We start from the raw sequence: 23,321 nt of genomic DNA, 5'->3' as shown, positions 1-23,321 counted from the left end.
AAATTTGGGTGTTCAATGTTAACTTTCTGTGAAAAATTCGCAAAATATGTGTTTATGTATTTCCTTTTGGTACATATATAAATATTAAAACAGCTGTTATTAATGTTCTAGCAAACAAATGTTTATTTTTTATTTTTTAATATTTTTTATTATTTTTTTTTTTAATTTAGGTATTTAATAATTTAAATTTAGCTTAAAGTTTGTAACACATAAAATAAATGAAGAAAAATGTACGAAAATGAGTTTCACATGCTCTCTTTTCGATTTATTTATGTTATTTTTTATGTAATTGGTAGGTTTTTAACAGTTTTCTAAATTTTCTTATGGTTTATTGTTAATATCTTGCTTTCGGTAGTTTTACTTTCCTTGCTTTGTTGTCGAGTGGTAAAGTTTCTTAAGATATTATTCTGTTAAATATCTTGATTTATGTATTTCTATGTTGTTGTGTATTTTTTAGTCAAGTTTTTCTTCATTGACTTAATATGAATGTTGTATATTTATTTAATTGCATCAGTTTATCTGCAGTAAATTTTTATTTTCGAATATATGTATGTAATATAAGTTAATTACAATATATGTATGAATGTATATAAGTAGTATTAAAAGTTGTGAAATTTCGTTTATTTTACTCATTTTTGTTTTACTATTTAAGAGTATAATAATTCAATAATGGTACACACGTACATATAATTTATGGTAGCAGGTTTTTTGAATTTGGCGGCCAATATTTTTAACTTTGTTTCGAACATTTGAATTTGATTACCGAATTTTGGCTGCAATTCATTTATTTTTTAAATAATACCCTTGCGCGTATTAACAATAATTTCAAAAATTCAGTCTTATTAAATAAATAAAAAACTTAGGTACACACATTTCAGCGGAAAATCATTTAAATCAGTGTAGTCGGTTGTAAACATGTTGCTTATTTACTTGGTAAACGGTTTTTGCATACTTTTCTGTTAATCCTCTTTTTCAACAATTAATTACTTTCAAAAATAGTTTGCTTTGCCTCCGTTTTTATATAGTTGTGTAGGAGTGAAGTTACAGTTACTTTTATTTTATGACGTTATTCAGCTTTCTTTAGTTACTGTGATTATCGATAAGTTTACTTATGTAACTGCTGTAGAGCATTTAGCATATTTAAACATGAATAATTAATTAAAAAGTTTGTAGAAATAAAAATTCGAAAAATACAGTTTTTTCTCTCATTTTGTTAAGTTTCATGTAACTGCGTTTTGATAAAAAATGCGCTTCTTTACTTTCTTTGCGTCTCAGCTTTTGTATCTATTAACTGTAATAGTTATGTAATAAAGTTTATTAGCAATTCCAAAAAATTGCAAATTTAGTGTGTATATCATCATGTGTTATTTACTATTTCCTTTTGTGATTCAGGTGGTACCGGCTTGTGCTCCCAATGAAGGAGAGATATCGAAATTGTTCTGCTTTGGAAGAACAAAATTTATGAGAGTGCGTTGTTTACTTCTGGTAGCATTGGATATTGTTTGTTTTCCTTTTTTTAAGTTTAGTTACACCCAACTATGTTTTTCAATAGTCCAAGGAAGTGTTTTATTGCAATAAAATAACTTTGTATATTTGTATGTGTGTGTACATAAATATGTGCATGACACATTTTCAAATTCTGTTTATCGATATTTTCCACTAAGCAGTCTGGGATGTGTTTAGTGTTTATCGTCGACTAAATATTTTTACCTTCACTGACAATGGCGTTCCGTTATAAAGTGTATCCGGCTAGCTGAAAATACAGCTGACTAATTGCTCGTGAATTTCAAATGAATTAAAAGTACTTTTATAATAATAATAAATTATTTGTGTTTGTTTAAGGTAGTGAAATTAAAAGTGTGAAATGTGTGAGTGAAGATAGGAGTGTAGGAGTATGAAGTAATCAGAAAATTGGAGGTTGAGTTCAACAAATTTAAAGGTTAGTAAAATGGTGGTACAGACGAATGCCAGTTATCTCGAAATCAGGAAAACGGAAACAGACAAATATGTACATGCATATGTATATGTATGTATTTTTATACACGAATTTCATTTAATTTGTGAAGTGTCTTAGTTGGTTCAATGGGCTATTCCTTGACATAAAAAACGTCTAGAGGGGGAAAGTGCGGACACCCTGACCGAGTGGTTTAAAATTCTGCATACGGTTTCGAATGGTTAAAGTTATAGTAAAATTTATTTTCCTTCTGAAGCATATTTTCGTTTTTGGCGCTGTAACCGCCTAAAGGAACTTCGTAAAGTTCAACAAAGCGCAGTAGTCGTTTCATTACATTATAGTTAATTCAAAAAATACACCTAACATATCCGCTTGAGCATTCGCATTCGCGTTAAATTTTTTTTAAATACTCCTAATTCAATTGAAATTCCTCCATTTCATCTGCGTTTTGGAAACTCTTCGCTTGCTATCTAAATAAGACCACTCGATTTCCTTTACTTGTGTTACAAAAAAAATAAGATATGTTTTTATTTACGCGAGTTCTTAGACTTGTTCCACTTTTACTCCTTACTGCTTTTAGGCATATTTTTTATTGCTATTTTGGCATGTGTAATCTCAACTACATGCTTGCAGTAAATATCGCGAAACAATTTTGTAAAATGGTTCTTCATGTAACCCTCATCTGTTTGAATTGTATATTTGTTTTGGTATCTTAACAAGTTCTTTTTTAATTTTATTACACACAATGCGCTATAGCTAATAAATTTTCAAAAATAATTTACAGTGTCGAAGTGACATTAAATAATTTTGATAATTTTTCTTTTGCTTTTTAAATTTTAATTTGTTTAGTTAGTATTAAACAAAATGAAGTACATACTTATTAAATTTTTAACTTATTATTACATTGTATAAAGTAAATACATATAAAAAAGATACATAGAGAGAGAGAGAGAGTGCATAACCTGTAATGTACATGCACTAAAGCTTTTATGCCTTAAAAATTCTTAATTCTTACAAAACATTTAATTTCAGCAGTGAGAATTGTATTAGTTGACATATGTATAATTTTTTTGTATATAAAAGTAAATTTAAAATTGTTTACATTAGAGTTGCATATTTATTTTGTCAAATCCGCACAATTCCATAGATCAAAGCTGACCCAATGGCTTTGATCAAATATGAAATTGTGTTTTAACAAACAAACGAAGAATACACACACGCACGTATAAGTATTTGTATATAAAAATTTGATTTGTTAATTTACATAATTTAGTAAGCAATAGTTTTTTTAAGTTCAGTATAAAAATTTATAAATTTATTAGATAAAAATATTTTATATTTACCCCTCATTAAAGGAGAAAAAATACTTTTTCAGCATTTCCAAAGCGTTTAACTTACATATAACTAATAAAATTTAAAAAAAAAAGTCATTTTCATAACTGTGTGTGTGATGAAGCATTTAGTTAGTAAAAACTTGATTTTTTTAATAACAGTTCAGCGTTTGCTTAAATATTATGAAACAAAGTAGTAATGGCTTGAAAATAATGCCCAATCGCTCATCACTCACTTTCAACTTTCAGTGGTTTTCTTACTGTTTCTTCTTATAAATTTCATATGAACTTTTTTCGCGACCGCAGCAGTTCATAAAATTTTTATTGCATTTTAACATTTTTATCAATAAAGTAGAGGTATATTCGGGGTCAAACGAACTGGTTATGTTTTTGCCTGTTTTTCGTTCATTTACATATATTTTTTTATTCACTAGCTTTTAGGCTTTTAGCTTCAAAATTGTTATTGGTTGTTACAATTTTCAGATATTTTTATTCATTTTCGGTACTTAGTTGTCATGCTTTACTTTGGTATGTGTTTTTTTTATACAATATACATACTATACATATGGCCGTATTTTATGTAGTTCTTTTTCTTTTATTAAATTTACAACTGGTTTCCGTAGTTTTTATATTTTGACTACTTTTTTCGTAACATTTCATTTCACAATAGATATGGCATTAATGAAATTGAAATTCTGCATAAATTTTGTAACAATAGCACGTTGGATATAACAGTTAGATTGTTTTCTATGTATGTATGTGGTTAAAAATAATTATTTTCACACTCAGCATTGTATTAACTTTGATATTTACGAAAAATCAATTTAAATATTTAACAACTATTTTTATGTTTGTATGCAGTTATATATGTACGTACCGTCAGTGTCAAATGTAAGTGTACACCTTGTTATAATATAATGTTCACACTTATTTTCATGAGAAATTTGTTTCATTAATTATTTATGAAAATATAGTTCATTTTACAACATAACCATATGAATCACAGTTTCGCACTTAATATAAAGTTCACAAAAATTCAAACATTTTTCATCAAAGTTTAAACATTCTTATTCACAGTGCAAATTTCAAGTCGCTGAAAGTTACCGTTGATTTTTTTAAATTTTTTTGTGGTGGGTGTTGCGCGTTTTCTTCCATAAAACACGTGATCAAAATCTATTTTTAAAATTGAACGGGCTACAAAGGTGCATACTCGAAAATTTTCTAGAAATTCTGAATAAAATTTTTTAAATTTTTATGAAAATTTTTTGAATCTTTGTGAACTTTATATAAAGTGTGAAACTTTGCTTTATATGGTTTTTGTTGTAGAATGAACTATATTTAAAAAATAATAATGAATGACAAAAAATTTCATGAAGACAATTGTAAATATTTCATTAGAACAAGGTGTACACTAACATTTGCCATTGACTGTATGTATGCATGTACATTAAGGTGGTTCAAAGGGATTTTCCGGCCACCCCCTAATACTGAAGAATATCGAAAATAAGGTGATCCGTATTTTTTATTTTCAAATCGGTTAATCAAAAATATACTTTTTTGTAAAATTGCTATAAAATAGTTCAAAGTAAAATTTTTTTGACCGCACAAGAGTCTTTCTCTTCAGAAATCTTAAAAAAAAAAATTAAATTTATACATATTTAAATTTTAAAGTTTGGCCTACTACTTTTTCATAACCGATAATCTTATTTCTTTTATAGAAAATGTGCTATTTATGTGTTCGTAACGTTGTGTAAAATTTTAAAGTTAGAAATGTGCCCATGTTTAATTATTTTGGTAGATTTCTGAAGGGAAATATTCTTATTTGATAGAAAATATTTATTTTTAATGATTTTATAGCAATTCTAAGGAAAAATCTATTTTCCCCATGTAAAATATATGGGAAACATCAAAACATCAAAGACCCGACGGCACTGTTAAATATTAACTAATTTTCAAATAAAAAATACGGGTCTCCTTATTTTCGCTATTCTTAAGTTCTGTTGATGGCAGCGGGAAAATTCCAAAAAGGTGCTTTTCCTATGTATTTTCGGACCCTTCTAATGTACATACCCTGTCAGCATTTTCTATCGCGGAAGTCACTAATTCGGTACGACATTTCTGTAAAAATTTTCTAGTTCTTATCCGCTTCCGGATTCTATTTAGCTTGCAAGCTCAATTGCAGCCATATTCTATGAAATTTTAACTAAATATGAATGTATAAAAAAGTTAACATCACATCTGTTTAATATGTACATAAGTAGTTAAACATGATTGATCACCTGAAAATGGAGAACAAACTGACAAAAAAAAATAACCTGCTAGGAAGGTAGAAAAGCGATAGAAAATATGTTTTTTTGTTTGTAAATACTAAAAATTTTCTTCCAATTGCTGGCAGGGTATGTACATTAGACCGTACCACCTTAAAAGCAAACAAAAAAAGTTGGCCGTTCTCCCCTGAGTCTAAAGAATTTTTGCAAAGCATTTTCGGAAAAAAAACTGAATTTTTTTGGCCTTTGCCTTTTTACAGTTTCAGGGCTAATGATTTTTGGTGAGCTTTAATTTACTAATATTGGGGTAGTACGTTATGGGATAAGAGCTGAGATCTTGTGGGTAAGTACTAGAATGGGTACTTGAGATCAATTAAGTTTAGAACAAAAAAAAAATATATATAACATCTATATATCATACCGTAAATGCCGAAGACATGGCGAAATATTTATTTATTTACGAAATTTTACGTTCGGCACCAAAAAGTTCGAAAATGCCTTCGTATCGAAATACATACTTCCTTAGCAAAAGTTAATGATTTTTGGCAAGCTTCTATTTACTGGCATTAGGCTAGTAGTAGTTCGATCTATAAAGGAAAACATAAATAAAGATAAAGTTTCAAAGCTTGCACAAAGTTCACTTAAATTAGTAAAACCAAAAATATAATCAAAATTTCCAACTTTTTGTCTATAATTTTAGGAAAATTTTCGAGTATGCAGTTTTTGAGCCTATTCAATTATAGTATAATATCTAAAGTACAACTTTCAAGTCACTAACTATTACCGGTATATTTTTAGATTTTTTTTCGAGTATTTTGAAAAAATCAAAGGTAATTTTTAAAAACTTGAAACTTGCACGTTATTATACTAAACTGATTGATTAAAAATTCTAGAAAACAATTTTTGAAATGAGAGGTGCAGTTTTTTGAAATTTGATTAATTTTTGTGAACTTTGTGTAAGCTTTAAAACTTTTCCTTATGTGATTTTGGTTATAGGTCGAACTATAATTTAATAATTATTATAATTATAATATTATTAATAAATATTAATAATAAATAAATAAACAAAAGTTGCGAACCATATGGTGCTATTAATTTGACGGCAGCTGTATATGTTCCCCCAACGTTCAACAAAACAAATTACAAATTGCCTCGAAAAAAATAATTTAGACTCAGGGGTGTACGGCGAACTTTTTTTCTGGTACGGTCTAATGTACATTTATGTACATATGTACATACACACATATGTGTGTATGCATTTAGAATGTGTTCATGCACTTGTACTCGCCAAATGCTATCAATGCACTCTACCTTTTCTGTCTGCATTTAACTTTTTTTAAATTTAGTTATGCATGTTTGTTTATAGCTTTCGGCATTAAAATTACATATGTGTGTGTGTTTGTTGTATGCATTTATGTATGTTTTTGATGAGTAAATTTACTAAGTAAAATTTAAAAATTTTTATTATTCAGTATTCTTATTTTTTTGTTAAATTTAATAAGAATTTTATGCATTAGTGTATGTGTACATGCTGTATGTATACATACTTATGTATATACATATGTATAATATATAAATATAATTTGCTTTAAATTACAATATAGTATGTATGTAATGTTTATATGTATAACTAGTTTCGCAAACATTATTTAATAACCTCATCATTAATATATTTTTTTAAATATTTATTAGATACTAAATATGTATAATTATAATATTAATAATGTTAATTATAATGAGAATTTCTTTTATAACTATGTGTATAGTATTTGCATTCTTGTACATATGTATGTATGTGTTTTCTTTACACATACGCCATATGTATTTTTCTTAAATTTGTATTTTTTATTTCTTTTTGAAGTTTTGCAAATCACTTGCACGCTATGTACATATTCTAACAGTTCCTTCGCCATGAACTTATCTATATGTATGTATATAAGGAATCACAAAAATCTATTTTATCAATTTAAAACATAAAATGCGTATTTTTGTTTAATATACTATTTAAAAAAAAATGCTACACTTAAATTTTACTCATAACAATAAGTCAATTTTTAATATTTTTATTTTAACTATTTATATTTTGTCTATATTTTCTCTATACGCGTGTATGGTACATTGTTAAGTGCCGCTTTCCTTGTTAAATTATTAACTTAGTTTTGGTTTTACTTTTTTTGTTTCTTTATGTTTTTCATTTTTCTGGAATAGTACTAATTAAATACGTTTGGTTTTCACTTTTTCCTGCCACTTTTAATCATCCCACGTTGGGAATTGCGTTTCATCGATGAACATGGTAAATTTGCCATCACTTGTTGTTGTGGAATTCGCTGTTGTATTTCTTGTACTAGTGGAATTTCTTTGTTGTTGTTGATTTGTGGAATTGCTTTCAGTTGCTTTGGAATAATTTGTTGTGTTGGAACGTTCTGAAATGTGCACAAGCAAAAGCAAAAGGAAAATATAAAGTATATGTTCGTGTGGCAAAATTGTTGCACCCACTTGTTGTTGCTGTATGCTTAGTGCATGTATCCTTTGTGGCCCACACTGGCTCATTGCTTTGATTCATATACGTTGGTTGATCCCAAACAGCTTTCTCTTCAACATTTTTACTCTGAAAAAAGTTTAAAATATGTTTTTTTTTTTTTTTTTGAATCGCAGTGTACTAAAATTTTTTTTCGTTCTCTTTTCTAGCGCACTTACGTAATCCTTATCGACATGCAGTTCCATATCATCCGTCGTCTGCTCGAGTGTACTGTGCGTGATGCCGTAGTAGAAGTACATGATGAAGCCCAATGTCATCCAGATAGTGAATCTAACTAATGTGAGTATGCTTAATTTAAATATTAAATAAATATTAACTGTAATGGCGATTGCTGGTATAAATGGAAGTCCCGGCGTTAGGAATGCGAGCGCATATCTAATATAAAAGAAATAAAAAGCAAAAAAAAAAACGTACATTTTATTTGTCCGCGAATGTTAAAGAGTGATTAATGCATTGCCAGGTGGAATATTATTTACCTATTTTGTGGTTGTCTTGATATAATTAATAGTATCACAAATATGCCAATGAACAAAATGAAATAAATGAATGCGGCGAGGCCACCGGACCAGCCAATGGCCGCAAACAGATCCAAGAAGAATATGAGACCGAACATGATTCCAACAAGTTTCGTGACATACATGCCTGTTTATGGAAATAATAGATAATAATAAAAAGCAACAATTTCGAAGTTATACTGAGCAAATGTTGTGCATAAATTTACATGAAAAGAGTTAACCTACTCATATTTACTACTACTTAAATATTGTAAAAAAAAGTATAGCATTAGACATACCACTTTCCGCCGTGGCCTGCCCCGTATTTATCCATGGAAAGAAGCCGGGACACAGGTATGCATAATCATGTAATTTACGTGATACGAAGTTCAAGCCCATTGTGTCGAAGGCGGTCGCCTGTCCGGTCGGACCAGTTGGTGCGCCATGTACGCTGCCATAGAATTTATTCTCCGAACGATCAGAAACAAGAAATTGGTCATCACGTCCCAAGTAACCTTCAGGACTCTCATCTATAAACGAATCATCCGAATCGGACATGCCACGCGTCACACGTTTTATTGTTAATTTATTCGACGGCAACACCTCAGCGGTTGTGGCGCTCGGATCTGTAGCCGTGCCAGGCGCAAGCGGCGTGCGCAGCTGCGCGGGCAGCAACTCAACCAGCGATGTGCTGTGTGGCTGATAGCGCAAGACGAGCACACAAGTGGAGACCAGCGTGTAGGCGAGTAGTGTGCCGATGGACATCATTTCGACGAGAATTTCCAGCCGCACTGTTAGCGCAACCAGTGCGGCTGCAATACCACTGCCAATGGTTGCAAGACCGGGCACGTTGGTACGTTGCCACAATTGCGAGAGTGGTCTGCAAGCATTCGAAGAAAATCGAAATAAATCAAAAAGGTAGTAAGTAAAATTAAGAAATGAGATGAAATAGCGCGCAAACGTTCGCAAACTGCCTACCGGAATATGAGTCCGTCTTGCGCCATGGCATAAATCACGCGTGGCATTGGGAACATAGAGCCGAACATTGCTACCGAGAGTCCAGCAGTGGCGCCCACGGCGACAATGGCGCGACACTTGGGTGCACCCACGTAAGACCACATTTGTACCAACGCCGCGCCCGCGTTGATGTGGTCATAGGGCACTGCAGGCAAAGCGGAGAGAAATTAACGTGTCAGTGCATAAAATGAAAATTATAAAATGCCGCTTGCACCCACCTACAAGTGTTAAAACTAAACTAACGCTCACATACGCCATCAAAACAATCACTAGTGAGCCGACTATGGCTTTCGGTATGCTCTTTTGCGGATTGTGCGCCTCCTCGCCAGTGGTGGCTATTATATCGAATCCAATGAAGGCATAAAAGCAGGTCGCTGCACCAGAGAATACCTGCAAAGTCGGAAAGAACATAGAAATAAATTGGCTTTCTAGCCTAAGGAATTGTAAAAGCTTTTGCTTAACTTACACCACTCCAACCGTATGGCAGGAAACCTTGATGTTCTGTCCAAGTACTGGAATCAACATAAAATAAACCGGCTGCCATAACAAATACCCATGTCGCCAGGTTTATGGCGTTCAAAGTATGATTAAATATCACCGATTTACTCGCACCCAACGCCAATATGCAGGTCATAATCAACGCTATGCCGAATGCTATAAAATCGGGTGGCTTACCTGGAGAGAGAGAAAGGAATTTAAAACAATTTACTCGAAACAAGAAAAATATAGGCGTAGTTATTTCGCAAAAACAAAATCATTAGCGACCTACCAAATATGGTGCCAATTGTATCACCGATTGCATTCGCTATTGCACCACCGGTTAATGAGTCGAAACTAGAACTTAAAGCACACGCACAGGCACTTGTTCCTGCATGAGCAAATTAGATACGTGTACAATAATCAAGTGTTAATGAAAATGCAAATTTAAATTTCTAACTATTCACAGTCGCCGCTTACCTATTAAATATTCCAGTATCATATTCCAGCCAATAATAAACGCTACAAACTCCCCCACCGCTACGTAAGAGTACATATAAGCTGAACCGGAAGTGTGTGGCACGCGCACGCCAAATTCCGCATAGCAAGCGCCTACGCGTAACCAAATAAGGAAATTCGAAATATTTATGTTGCAAATATACAGCCAAGCCATAATTAACTAAGCTGCGAATTATCTTACCTGAGAAAATGCTGGCTATCGCAGCTATGATAAAACTAATTATCACACCGGGTCCAGCGAGATTTTTCGCCACCATACCCGCAACCAGGTACATACCAGTGCCACAACACGAACCAACACCCAGCGATGTCAGATCCAATGTGTTAAGGCATTTCTAGAAAGATCGAGAGAATAGTATTACAAGTGCATTATAAAAAACAACACTTAAAGCTAAAAAAAAGCGAAAATTATTAAAAAAAAGAAAACCAGAAATCAAAATCAATTGCGAACATCGCCTTGCGTGTGCTCTCTGCTGCTGATATTAAATTTGTTACCGTTAATTTCGGTTTAGTCGGCTGCGCGCTGCCGTCCTGCAGCTGCTTCACATCCTTCGTTCGTATAAGCTTCGGTATCAGCGTTGTTGTGCTTACACCGGGCGGCAAAGGAATTTTAAATTTTATCTGCAAGCAAAAAGAAATTATTGAAAAAAAATCATAAAAAGTGGTCAACACAGGCGGCGGGTATGACGGTGCGTATGAGCAACGTAAAAAAACTCACGCTGTTAAGCAAAAAAAGAAAAATCAGAAATTAAATAGTTATTAACAATCAAGGACTCTTCAAGTCATTTGCCATCATTTGAACATCATTAGCAGAAGGCTATATGAGCACACATGCATGCATTTATAAGCATACACAACGCCACTTTACACTGCTATTAACACTTCAGTCAATTGGCCCACTTGTCTGCGTTTGCCAGCACTGCATACATACACACACATGCATGAAGCTACAGTAAAGTATTTATACTAGTTATATGCGCCTATTGTCTGGCAGAATTTCAATAAAAAATGCGAATTTCCAACAATAATAAAAGTCAACTCACACACATATGTGCATATAAAATTACAAAACAAACTAGAAAACTTGCGTATAAATTACATACATACATATGTATGTATATTAAACCGCGCCACGACGTAAGAACCAAAAAAAGTTCAATTTTTTCGCCACTGTAAAAACAGCTAAATTAGTTTATTTTATAATATTTTTATTTGATGTCCAATTTCGATTTCGATACATAAATGATACTTCGTTGGAAAGGTATTAAGAAATGCAACGGTATATCACTTATAAAAATCTGACGTCAAATAACTGTCTACAGGGTGCCGAAAAAAATGCAATGCTGAATATTGCTTGGAACAAATTGAACTTTTTTGTTCGTGATGCGGTCTAATGTATGTTCAAATGTATCTCTATATACATGTACATATATATGTACATACCCTTGTTTTCAGCTGATTAAATTAAGTGACATTTTGATCAGTTTTTGCTATTTTTCTTTTGTCTATTTAATGTTTATATTTTTTTTTTTATAAAAATGTAGAACACTATGTTACCAGCACCACATAAATTTACATTTGAAACTCCGTACAAAATTTATAAAAATTCAGCAAACAACAACAAACCCAGAAATTTAAAGATTTTTATTATTGAGCATTTGAGCACCGTCCCCAAAAAAAAAAAATTATTAAAATCAACGTGATTTGCTAGCGTTTTAAAATTTGCACTACAACCTACTTAAATTTAATGGGCTTATAAAACTGCATACCTAACATTTAATAAAAAGTTTAAAATTTTTGGGTGTAATTGTTAAAGTTTGTTAAATTTTTATAATTTTTTTACGAAACTTCAAATATAGATTTATGTGGTGCTGGTTATGTAATGTGCTAAACTTTTATAAAAAAATTATAAACATTAAATACGCAAAAGAAAAATAATCAAAACTGGTAAAAATGTCACTTAACTTAATCAGCTGACCACAAGTGTATATGTATATGTATATTTGCATATGAATGCCAGCTTGGTCACACCCACACAAACACCTGCCTTTGGTACTTCAATCGATATTTGCAACAAGTACCCACTCAACATAAATGGTGTTGCTGCTGCTGGTGCTGCCCTAGTCAACGTCCATGTCTTCGCTGCTGCTATTACGTCCTCATCTTTTCTGCTTTTGTTTGCGTGCGTGTTTATGCCCTTTGCGGAAAATGTCGGGGTTAGTTTTGTGTGGTGATTTTTTTGCAAGCATACATATGTACATACTTACAACTGTTAATCTAACTAAGCAAAGTCTTATGCATATTCCTGTTAGCGGTAATTAGAAAGCCAATCAAGATTCGCATATTAAGAAGCTTTTAAATGTAAATAATGGATGGGATTAGAAAATGCAAGGCAAGGGTGTGCTTTGCAATGGTAAAGTTGATTGCGTTAATCGGCGGAATTTATAGAAATGCGTTTTTTGGACTTCCTCTTACTAAAAAATTCACATGAACAAAAATGGTAAAGCCATTATTTCCAGTACTATCGTCATACGATAACTTTCGCAGTGTCATTTATTGGAAAAGCCTTCTAGTTTAAAGCAACCTGAGTCTAGAAATGTTATAAATAAATCTCGCCAGAATAATTTTGTTTATCTCGAAGGAAGAAAATGTTTAGGAGAAGTTATCTGCTTGAGTCGGTGAATTTGTGTGACCTTTTCGTGGTCTTACTTTCTAAGAGCTTTATAGTGACATGACTGCTGAAGTGTTATAAGATATGAGGGGAGAAGTACCCTTTAATGCGTCACGTACATATGGGCAGGTAATACAATTATCAAGAGGTTCCGCGTCAAGAAAAGCCTTCAAGATGTTCATAATTACCTTTGCAATTTTCAAAAGAAAGGAGAAAAAGTTAATGTCGAAGACTTTTAGTATTTAGAAGATGAAAAACCTACTGGAAATGCCTTTTAACCGATTGAAGTGATTAGTTGTGAAGAAGGCTGTATACTGGATCTTTGGCATTTATAGTCGGTTTTTAATGTACGATATATGTATCAATATTCTTGTAGGGGTCTCCGTTTTACATTTAAAATAATACTTTAGACTCAGTGGTGTACGGCGAACCTTTTTTGTTTGTCAATGTTATTGTGGCTTCTTAACATTTTGTTTTTAATATTTTTATTGAGCTTTGTACCACGATTGTTTATTAGGAAAAATTGAAAAAGCAACAAAGTCTAAGCGGTAGAAGTTATAGCACTATTTCGGAGATCACCACATCTCCTCATCAGACTTCTTTTTTCTAGACTTCAGCAGGGATCGAACCTGCGAATTCGATGTTCAAAGTCAGAAGCGTTAACCACTGAGCTATGTACATCCCGTAAACTCTTGTTGCTAATTCATTTTCCTTATTCAACCAACTACTATCAAGTGCAGCTGATTTGCCGCTATTTAAACTCGACAGCGTGTTGTTTTTGTTTGCTTCTAAGGTAGTATGGTCTACTGTGCACTTGACCAAAAAGGTTCTGTGCAACGTCGTATTGCCGGTGCAATCATCTATGTACATCAGCAGTGACATTAACATCTAAAATATAAAATTTAGTCAACTCTTTGTTATCGACAGATGATGGACATGTCTACCTAGGATCCACCATAGTTAAACACCACCAATAATGATAGTTTGGAGATCAAGCAAATCCAGCAGCACACAGCCTTGCAAAGAAAGCTTTGTACTGTCGGCGAGAAAGCTCGAAAAAGCTCCGGCATTGGCTCTTGCCGAGTGTGTTTTAAAAGCTTTCGAGGAAAATATTCTACGCAAAATCTATGGCTCTATGCGCGGGGTCGATTGATACCGAAAAGGATGGAATATCTGTATGAGCTTTTTTAAGAGGTCCAGTTGTACATATAATGACTTAGACTGGGTGCGAACAAACGACGAAACTTTGCAAAAGACAGAGGAAATCGGGGAAGATTTCGTTCAAAAACATTACGAACGCTAGACCTAACAGCCAATTTAGATCTACAGTTATTCATATCGCTTAGTATCTTTCAAAGCCACCCAAGAAGGATATAAGGGTTCGTTACACGTTGAGTCAACGTTGAATTGACATGCATCTATTTTTTTATCTTATGCGATTTTGTTGTTTTTGCACTTGTTATTGCCGCTTTTGTTAAAGGGGTTTTTTTTAATGACATAAAGAGAAAAAAAAAATCAAAATTGTGATAGTAAAAATAGCTACAGATTGAAAAGTATTATAAAGCAAGATAAATGGAATATAATAATAACCCACGTATAAATGCACAGATGCACGCTTATGCACTAGGGTGGTCCATGGTGCATGGGAAAAAAGTAAAGTGGGAACTATAATGATCTCACCAACTGGGACCAATTAAAAGTAGTTAATATTAAAAAATGGTTAAATAAATAATTTAGTATTATTCATTGAAGTCTCCTGCATAGAAACGAATTTGCCGATTGCAAAATATAGATTTTTTTCTGCGAAAAATTTGGTTTACCCCATTTAAAGTACATTGAAACGTCGTTTTATTAAAAAAAAGGAGGCGTTTTTTCGATACAGAACAATCTTAGGGGATGAGAGCTTTAAAATTCCGATTTTTCTTCTTTTTTTGGGCCACCCTAGTATATACGCACGCTTGCAAAAATAAAACAAATAAACAAGTGAGTGTTTGAAAAATGTTTAGAGGATTTAAAGCAAATTATTGTTGTTGTGGCTGCTCCGGGCCAACCATACGCGCCAACGCCAATCAACCTTCACAGAACCCAGCACCAGCACCAGCTCCAGTACCATTAGCAACAGCCGCAATTGATGGTGCTTATCTTCTGCATCATTGGCTGCATGCTCACTCAGGCCAGCTGCCGTTCGTTAGCGCGGTCCATTGGACATTTGTTGCTGGCGCGTGGTTAGCAAGCTGGACAGTTGCTTGTTGATGGCTGTATAGATATGTACTCGCATGTACATACATATGTATGTGAGTTATTTATTCGATTGGACACTTTGGACTGCAGCATTTAATGTGCTGCCAGCCCGGATGAGCGTACTTATGTGCTCCCTTCTATTTAGTGCCTCAACCACCTGCAAATTTTTGCTTCTCCATCGCATTCAATCCAATGGTGCACAGGCGGTCATATCCGTTGCAACTACTTCGCATCCGGTCAACTTTGTGCACGAGCTTGGTGTTCAACCATTCATCGCCCACGACTCTCCTTTGCGTCAAAATGCGGAAGTAAAAGGATAAACTGTTTTGCAATTCTGTATCCTCGATTTTCAGCCCCTGGGCTATTTAAAATTTACAGCTAGGCCATTGTCTATGCATTCGGCTCCCACGCGTCCTTCACTTCCTTTATTCATGTTCGTATTATTTGCAAATTACTGGACCACTTCATTTAAATGGCGGCGACTGTCGTGTGTATGTTCTAGATTTTTTCCGTTCCTTGTTTATCTCCTACAGAGTGCCAGCTCAAAAGGATATGAAATAAATAATGTTCTTGTCGTTACAATAAGCAAAAACTTAATTGAGTTCTTATCAATTACACAGCATCGGAATGGAAATAAATGCTTAAAAGATGCAATAAATGAGATAGTGCAGGAAAACAAAAATGGAAAAAAAGGAGACAAGCGCACAAATTACAAAAGCAACAGATAGACAGAAGACCTCGATGTAAGAGATGTTAAAAACACACAAAGTTCAGGGGCGTATTTTGGGCCATTATGCAAACTGTCACCATTTGCAGCGGAGATTAGAAGGTCAATGGGGCAATACAAATACAGACTCATATAAACGCGCACATACGCGCTTAGTCGTATACTATTTGAATTATATATGAAAGTGTTTGCACTTGAGGGCCGTTAAATGTAAAGGTATACTATGTGCCTGCACGACGTGTTTCAAAATATATACATACATACATACATGTGTATGTCCTTCACTGTCTCGAGTGGACGACTGCTGTTCTCTTTTGTTTGGTTTCATCTAGTGTGAGACTATAGTTGGCAAATGCTTTTCAGCCGCTTACGTCTGAAGTGGTTTTACTTAATTAAGCATTGCTTTCTGAATGTATGTATGTAGAGATTTTGTATTGTTTTAATCGGCTAGAATCGATGCTTTATTTAAATTGGATAATTGTGTATGAGTAGATAGGAAATTAGTTTTGTAATAATAAATAGACAGGGTTTTTTATTTTGAAAAGAAATTAATCTTAATTAATGCTAAAGTTTTCAGTCAATATTTCAGTGAGTTAATCATTTCTTTAGTTGCTAAATGCCTTTGTAGATTGCTTAGTGCTAAGTAGCACTTCTCAAACGGCGTGTGAAAAAATTTTTAAATACCCAGCCCAATAGTTTCGCTACATTTACATGATATAAATATTTTAAGATTATCTATTTTTGGAATGGATACCTGCTAAAGGTATAAAATAAATTTCAGTACCTTATTCGTTTATTGTTATAAGCCTGTCTAACTAGCCAAATTTCAGAGATCTTCGACTTAAGCTTCCTCTCGAACAATAGGCTATTCAATCTCATGTATTTATTGTGCGAAATATAGATTAATTTTTTAGTTTAAACGGGTAAATTATAAATCTAAATTTGTGCCAGTTTCATCTGTTGACTTAATAGAGAGTAGGAGAATTCCGAATAGTAAAAAATAAAACGGTTGGTATGTTTCTTGACATGAATTTCTGTTGTTTTTGAAATTGTATGAAAAGTAAAATCAATAAAGCAATTTCACTGAATGCAGCTGGTTTAAATAAATCTATTTTAGTCGCCCTAAAAATATTTTTACTAAGATGGTCACCGTAGCTATAAGAAAGATTTACCCTGGCATTCAGTAAGCGGTCTCTAGTCACTAATAGTGACTTTTGGTGGTGAACTTGGATTTTGAGACTATTTGGTATTCAGTACGCTGTCTCACGTCTCTAGTTTCAAAAGTAAGTCACTAATTTGTCAGCTGGCTAAGAGCCGGTCACAAAAATAGAAGTATGGAGGAAAAGCTTATTTCTTTCCATTTTATTAAAAAAAACGCGAAAAAGAAGCGAGGAAATTTGTTCAACAACAATTTCATTAGGAAATAAACCAAAATGCTTTAATATCATACAAATGTATTGAAAAAAATTTAGTTTTTTTGTTTTTAAAACATTAAAATCTAAAGATTGTTAAAAAAATAAAACTAACAAAAAAATAAAAAAAATAAAAAAAATCCTCTACGGCCGAGGAGGACTTCAACCCGAATCCTCTCGGCTGCCAGCCTAATGCTTTGACCACTCGGCCATTGCGACTCTTTGAGCGGCGCGGGCAAAAGGCATACATAAACACTATAAGTTGACTGTCTGTGTTTGCTTTCACCACACATTTTTGGTGAACTTTTTGTGACTCCCCTTCTGAATACCCAAATCATCTGAAGTCACAAAAATAGTCACTAATTGCTAATCTCAAATTTAGTGACTTGAGATGAGACTGAATTACTGAATCCCAGGGTTAAGGCAGTATTTATGAGCACAAAATAGTGAAAATTTGAATTTAAATTAATTGCGGTGTATTTGCCCTCGAAAGTGTTCGGGCGTTACTCGTTATTTTGAGACGAACATCTAAGTCTAAAGATTCCTACAAATTTACAATCCATACAATCCATAAGTATATTTTGTATGTACTCATATGTTGTACTAACCATGCAACTTTTGATACAAAAATGTGGTTGACTATCTCTCGGATTTGCCCATAAACTATGAGCTCCTTCAAATTCGACAGCAGGTATAACCATGCGCTGGTATTTATCAATTCAACCTTAGCGTCCTTTCAACATTCACTATTAAACTTTGGCCTAAAAACTAAACGACATAAGTGACCTTTGGCGACTGCACGTGATTTTTAGACAATTTAGCTTATGTTCAATACATACAGAAATGTGGGTATACGTGTGTGCTTTTCCGAACAAAAAAAAAATCCATATCAGTGCACAGTGCGGCCATGTTAATCCAACAATGTTTGTAAGAAATGCGCAGCCATTTTTTCCATTACAAGTTGAATTGAAGAAATATGTATTGACAATTGTATCAGACAATATTATGCTTGCTTCTCATTTAGGCCCGCAACTTAAGTTTTTATGCGAATAAACCTCAGACTTTGCAGCACTTGAAAATCAACATTCGACCAGTTATGGCCAAGATATCACCAAATGTACTTATGTCAACAATTGGTCGAAAAAGTCCCGAAAGCTTTACACTCACACATAGACAAAGTGATGCCGTGGGTTTTTTTTAACGAGAACGTATGAACATAGAATTCTACCCATATAGTTGCCCGGGGTACACCTGCATATTGACGAATTGGCAAAGAAAGGTACGACCACCCACAACCTTCCGAGAAACGGATATAACAATAGCCACTTTTTAACAGTTTGTCATACCATACTGGAGCCAATGTACGGTGGAGCAACTTCCAGGATCCGTTGGTCCTTTTATAAGAGGAAACTCACATCGATGTTCTCAAGTTTAAACAGAAATTAAATGTCCTTCCTAATGTAGAATCAGAACGGGCCTGTATTGACCTATGCGAGGTGAGGATCTGCTCTACTGAACAAATATGTAAGAGAGAATGGAAAAAGTTTCCAAAGTGAAAAACAGATTACCAAATTTGATAAAAAAAAATAAAAAAAATACCATTTCTGATTAAAAATTACCAAAGTGGCAACGCTGCCATGTCTTTTAATGGGAAACATCTCTAGTAAAAAATCAATTATTAAAGGGAAAAACTTAGAAATTCTGTGAACTTGACAGCAAAGCGCAAGGGAGACAAGATGCACTAACTGACTGTGTTCATACAAGCTAACATATGTACTAATAGTTGAAAAAATATCTATCAATCTAAATTGACCTCTTTGCAAACATGACCGAAAATGCATGCATCTGTATGTATGCATGTGTGCATTAATATGCTTTAAGCACTAAGGGCCGTTTTCTCAAGTAACCTGTAACTTTAAAGCTCACTTTATATTTAAAGGTTGGATTAGAAATAAAGCTATGTCTAAAGTTAAGCATTTCTATTATCGGTTTTTGACGTGTGAATGTTTCTTGGTTGTAAACCAATTTAAAACCGATAGTAAAATGGTTTACTTTACACACAATCATACATGTTAATGCAACCTTTAAATCTAAAGTGAGCTTTAAAGTTACAGGTTACTTGAGAAAACGGCCCTAAGAATACTCCTAAGACTCTACGAGCAATATATGTATGTATGTATATGTGTAAACTCTGAGTGAAATTTGTAATGTCACAGCTGTCAAGTGCAAGTGACAAGTACGATTGTAGTGGAAAAAGCAATAACCATGCGACCAGTGGCGGATATCATATGTTATTGCAAAATTTAAATTGGAGTGCTTGTGTTTTGTTCCTGTTGAAACTATTGCACTAAGGTGGGATCTGTGAAAATTGGAAAAGTGAAGTTTTTATGATATTTACAAAAATTCACCAGTAGCATATAAACAAAAATCATTTAGAAAACAGTTTATCCTTGACTAAGTCCATATTGTTACATTACGATCTTCAAACACCAAATCGTACTTTGTTCCTAGTCGTATCGAGGATAACGTCGTAGTTTTTTTTTCTGCATCATTTTCGTTTCATATATTTATCTTGCACCAAACTACTAAATTTAAAGGTTTTCATCGAGAACCTCGAAAACTCCATTTCTCTATGATTTGAGAGCCTCTCAATCTAGTTAACACCGCTTTACTCTTTGTCCGAGCCGTTAAGATAACACAGGGCGACAAGGTTTCAAAACTGAAAAGGTTTTCGATGCCCGATTTAAAAAATAGCCTTACCTTAAAGTGCCAAAATAGCTGTTTTCCCTATATTTGAGGTTATGAAGCATCACAGAAAATTATTTTTCCCAAAGCCATTTACGGCACCTTAAAATATAACCCTTACCCTCCAAAATGCCTTTGAGTTTGTTAAAATATCTTTTATTCTCGCCGAGAAATCGTATTTTGAACTTTTCACTGAAATATGTGAGTATACATTTTATCCATTTATTCATCGTTCCCGTTACGTAGACCCGACTGCACAAAGCTAAGCTGTTTTGTAAGCTCCGGTATACTATACTAATCACTTTTAAAACTTATTAGACTGCTAAAACTTAAAATTACAAATTTTCTGAAGTGTGTGATTTTAAATTTTAACAAGCTGCTAAATTTAAAATTGATTGGTGCAACCGGGCATAAGAATTATTTTTCTATCGGTCGCTTTTATAAAGTCGAATCGAATTGGAATTCAGTTTCTAATCCAAAATAGCCGACAGGTACAGATGATGGCAATTTTAATAATTGGTGGACACAAAGTTCAACTGTTTAAAGGCTAGCTGGAGGGCATAAATACTTATACAAAACGGTTGTAACTTAACACTGTGTGTGTGTCCATTTGAACGCTTCCTGAAACGGCACTTAATAATAGAAAACAAATTTTCCCCTTCAACAAACTTTTCTTATGAGCGAATAAGACCACGTCAATAAACATACATATGTATCTACTTGAGAAATTTTCCAACGAAGAACTTTGAATGAATTGCTCGTAACAATAAGAACATCACACTTTACTACAAAAAAAAAAGAACAAACAATCGTAAAAGCTATAACTGCATAACTTTGTAAGCGACCTAACGACAACAATAATAGTAAAGACCCTAAAAAGCCACACAACCTAACCAAACACGCTTTGTATTCACATCATTGTTGCCCATTCGACACTGACAGTTTGAGTGGCAGCCCCTGCTACCATTTTGTCAATTCCCTGCCTGTCGGAAATGTCTTTGTATGGATGTGACCCCCACTCTTGATTGTTGTCATCGATGACGTTTCGCAATAGCGCGTTACTTTTGCTTATAATTGCTGTTTGTGGTGTAGATACATATGTACATACATACATATATATTTATGTAGGTTGTAGTGTATGTATGTACGTATTGTATGATGCTTGTTTGTATGCAGAATGTTTTTGGCGGGCATTATTGTTATAAATATTGTTGTTTGCTTTCCACTGCCATTACAAATGTGCTGCTGTTTTTTTTGAGTATTGCGTGTTGCTCTTGATGCTGAAACAATGACACGGAAGGATGTTCATACTACAAACATACACACGAAATTAAGACAGCGCCCGTTGCGATGCGGTCCGAAAAAGTAGCTATGAAATATTAAAAAAAAAATCGTCATGCACCTTCAAGTAATCCCCTTTGAAAGCCATCTTTTCAGTTAGATTAGATCGATCGAATGTTCCGATAAAGTTCACCAGAGGACGCTAAGGATCTTTCTGATGTTAATGAGAGAGTTTCCCTCAGTCCTCCCCGTTTTTATTCACAAACCATCGCTTTACTTTAATAAATCTAGTTCTTCCTGTCAATGTGACCGCACTTTGCTCTCCAATTATCCGAACTACATATGTATGTATGTAAATGCGCCGTGCATTCAAATGATCACTTAAACCATTACTACAGCCATAATGATCAGATTAACATATGAAAACCTATAGAGAACGTCCATATCAGTAAAGGTTCCAATGATGTTTTTGTTTTTAACTCCACCTTACATTTGCAGGCTTAATTTCATTTCAAGTGTACCCGATCTTGTGAAACACATTGTTAGTACATTAAGGGGGGTCAATTGCCTTTGACTATGCGCGTATAGCATAGGAGAACTCTACGTCTAATTCTAAGCAAATTTATCAAAGGAATCATGGGTCTAAAATCAATTTGAAGTTTGCCAAATTGCGAAAATAGATTTGAGGAAAATGTAAAAATTTGCACTGTGGAAGTTTTAAGAAAAATACAAGTGCAAAAGTGGATTCGTCATACTAAAAAAACCCTTTGTAGCATATTTGTATACAAAATTTCAGCACTTCTTTACGACGCTGCAGCAAAATGCTAAGCAATTTATTTTCGCAATTTAGCAAACTCCAAATTGATTTTAGACACATAGTTTCTACTGCAAATTTTCTAAGAATTACACGTAGAATCCTTCTGTGCTATACTCGCATAGTCGAAAATATCTCCCATACAAATTGACCCGCCCTAAATTACATGCTTGTATATGTATATGTATGTTCTACAACAAATTTCTTGGTTAGTTGTTGTGTAGCGCAAATGACGTTTTCGTGCACTCATATCCACTAGCTTAACTAAGCGCTGAAAAACGTATTAAATACCATCCGGGCACGCGCGCATTTTCAATTAAACGCCATTTATTTACTAATTTCCTGGGCTTCTGCAAAAAATTTTGTGCTCTTAACTGGTGTGTCTGTTTTTGAAATTTTCTTTGCGCATTGATTGTGACTTTAAAATGTTTATATGTTTTCCTAAGCGTTGGTTTCTGTAAAAGCTCAGTTATGCAAGACTCCTCAACATGTTACCAATTTTGACAATTTGTCTTTTGTTTACATTAAATCATTATTTTTATATAACTGTATAGTTCTTTATCTAACAAATACCATATAAATCCGAATTTCTGACTTTGTAAAAAACAAAATTATAAAAATTCCACAAACTTTTCATCCCAATTCCAAGCATTTTATTTTTAAATTTTTGATATTCAGTTTTATAGGTTATTTAATTCTAGTATAAAAAGGGCAGGTTTGAGTTTTCTAAAAAATCGCTTTGATTTTTGATAATTTTTTTTCTGATGGTATCACGCATTTTCTTCCATACAAGATAATTTTTTATGTGGAAAAGAGTGCATAACACCGTCAG

General features: G+C 33.3%; 1 protein-coding gene and 1 long non-coding RNA gene across 5 annotated transcripts in view; one reads left to right on the top strand and one right to left on the bottom strand.

Annotated features, from left to right (window-relative positions):
- Window positions 1-23,321, top strand: part of LOC118748596 — a 165,234-nt gene that overhangs the window by 132,963 nt on the left and 8,950 nt on the right. Inside the window, exon 3 of the long non-coding RNA XR_004994066.1 lies at window positions 8,241-8,370. This is a non-coding gene — a long non-coding RNA (uncharacterized LOC118748596). The remainder of the gene's footprint in view (window positions 1-8,240; window positions 8,371-23,321) is intronic.
- LOC118748581 (high affinity cationic amino acid transporter 1) overlaps window positions 7,405-23,321 on the bottom strand; it is a 32,342-nt gene continuing 16,425 nt past the window's right edge. For 3 of the 4 annotated variants that reach the window (XM_036483117.1, XM_036483118.1, XM_036483119.1), the window contains exons 3-14: window positions 11,094-11,219; window positions 10,780-10,933; window positions 10,560-10,691; window positions 10,372-10,470; window positions 10,069-10,277; window positions 9,821-9,992; window positions 9,564-9,747; window positions 8,885-9,465; window positions 8,568-8,733; window positions 8,250-8,466; window positions 8,049-8,160; window positions 7,803-7,975 (exon numbers count right to left, since the gene is read on the bottom strand). In XM_036483117.1, the coding sequence (XP_036339010.1) occupies window positions 7,803-7,975; window positions 8,049-8,160; window positions 8,250-8,466; window positions 8,568-8,733; window positions 8,885-9,465; window positions 9,564-9,747; window positions 9,821-9,992; window positions 10,069-10,277; window positions 10,372-10,470; window positions 10,560-10,691; window positions 10,780-10,933; window positions 11,094-11,219 (2,325 nt within the window). Of the gene's footprint in view, window positions 7,976-8,048; window positions 8,161-8,249; window positions 8,467-8,567; window positions 8,734-8,884; window positions 9,466-9,563; window positions 9,748-9,820; window positions 9,993-10,068; window positions 10,278-10,371; window positions 10,471-10,559; window positions 10,692-10,779; window positions 10,934-11,093; window positions 11,220-23,321 lie in introns of all 4 variants that reach the window. The other variant, XM_036483120.1, reaches the window with a different exon arrangement.

This window comes from Rhagoletis pomonella, unplaced genomic scaffold, assembly GCF_013731165.1.
Source record: "Rhagoletis pomonella isolate Grant_MI unplaced genomic scaffold, Rhpom_1.0 Rhpom_scaffold_00013, whole genome shotgun sequence".
In the NCBI taxonomy this organism is placed as follows: Eukaryota; Metazoa; Arthropoda; class Insecta; order Diptera; family Tephritidae; genus Rhagoletis; species Rhagoletis pomonella.
Note: the sequence above shows the minus strand (reverse complement) of the source record. Positions and strands in the feature narration are given on the sequence as shown.